We start from the raw sequence: 1351 nt of genomic DNA on the forward strand, positions 1-1351 counted from the left end.
CTCTGCAGCACACTCTGTGGCCAAGTTTGCAAGAGCAATTCTGTCCCTAAAGGCGTAAGAAGGCTACCAATGTCTCACCTTGCTTAAATTCACTGTGGTGGTCTCCTGCTCCACCCCACTCTGAGCTGCTGCAGCGGTGAGAGAAGGAGAAGTGAGTGTTTGGGCCAGCAGCAAAAAGCCCTGCAGGAAGCCTCAGCTGGTGCCAAAGCCAGGCAGAAACCCTTTCCTGGCGCGAAACCCTGCAGGACCCCTCATCTGGCTTCTCCTGCAGACTGCCTCTTACCGAAACCAGCAAACAAGGAGGAGGAGACAGGGCGGTGGCTTCTCTTTTTCTGCAGGTGCTGATGGCTCCTCAAAAGGACTTCTTGAACTCTCGCCCGCATCGACTCGTCGAACTCGGCACGCTGTTCTTGGTGGTCCAGGATCATATCTGGGGACGGCAAAGGCAAATGAAGCTGCTGGAGCAGAAGCCCTCCCACGTCCCAGCCAGATTTCTGAGAGCAGCCTGCCAAGCCCTGACACACACTCCGCTTTGGCTAGGGAAGATGGTCTCCTCCCTTCTCTAACCCCACAGATTGCTTTCCAAAGGATCCCATCTTGGAAGAAATGTTGTAGTGCGATTCTTGCCCTCCCAGCCTATGTCACAGCTGCAAAACTCAGCGGCACTTCTGGAAAAGGATGTGCCCCCACAGTGCCCCTGGCACCTGCAATCTCTTTGATGCTGGTGGCACACACGTCCAGCAGCACCGTCCCCTTCACGATGCAGCCCCTCAGTTCACAGATGCTGTCCAGGGACAGCGTGCCCACGTAGGGCTTGCTCCAGGACCCCGCGCCATCTTCCACGTCCTCCTCGAACTTCAGCCACCTGTGGACAGCAGGCATGATCAGCACCAGTGCAAGAAAACTGCCCCGGCTCTGCAGCAACGCCTTTCGCAGAGCTGTGGGGCAGCAAGAGGAGAAGGCTCCTGGCATCGGCACCTGCAGCTGCAAAAGCTTTGCATCCCGGGGAGCGGAGAGCAGAGCCTGCAGGCACTGCCAGCGTGGGGACTCCTGTCCCACCGCAGCTGGCAGCAGGGATTTACCTGGCAGTTTCCTTCCACCCAGCTCACTGAACACCTGGTGGCGCACGTGCTGCTGGTCCTCCTCGATCTCGAGAGTGAGGTGCTCCCGCTGGGACCGGGTGTCTGGGGGCAGAGGACACTTGCTGTCACCACGTCGGAATACGGCCACTCACACTCGCATGAAAAGTGGCCATCACATCAGCGCCAGTTCAGCCGTAAACATTGGGCTGGCCTCTCTCCCCTGGGGCTTTCCGGGCTGGCTCAGAGCCACGGAGAAGCAGCACCATCTA

General features: G+C 58.5%; 1 protein-coding gene across 1 annotated transcript in view; it reads right to left on the reverse strand.

The window, feature by feature from the left end:
* Positions 1-1351, reverse strand: part of LOC103774460 (electroneutral sodium bicarbonate exchanger 1-like) — a 5264-nt gene that overhangs the window by 3055 nt on the left and 858 nt on the right. The window contains exons 4-7 of the mRNA XM_008941866.1: positions 1083-1093; positions 705-865; positions 284-430; positions 79-128 (exon numbers count right to left, since the gene is read on the reverse strand). Coding sequence (XP_008940114.1) covers positions 79-128; positions 284-430; positions 705-865; positions 1083-1093 — 369 coding nt within the window. The remainder of the gene's footprint in view (positions 1-78; positions 129-283; positions 431-704; positions 866-1082; positions 1094-1351) is intronic.

This window comes from Merops nubicus, unplaced genomic scaffold (assembly GCF_000691845.1).
Source record: "Merops nubicus isolate BGI_N331 unplaced genomic scaffold, ASM69184v1 scaffold25186, whole genome shotgun sequence".
Taxonomy (NCBI): Eukaryota; Metazoa; Chordata; class Aves; order Coraciiformes; family Meropidae; genus Merops; species Merops nubicus.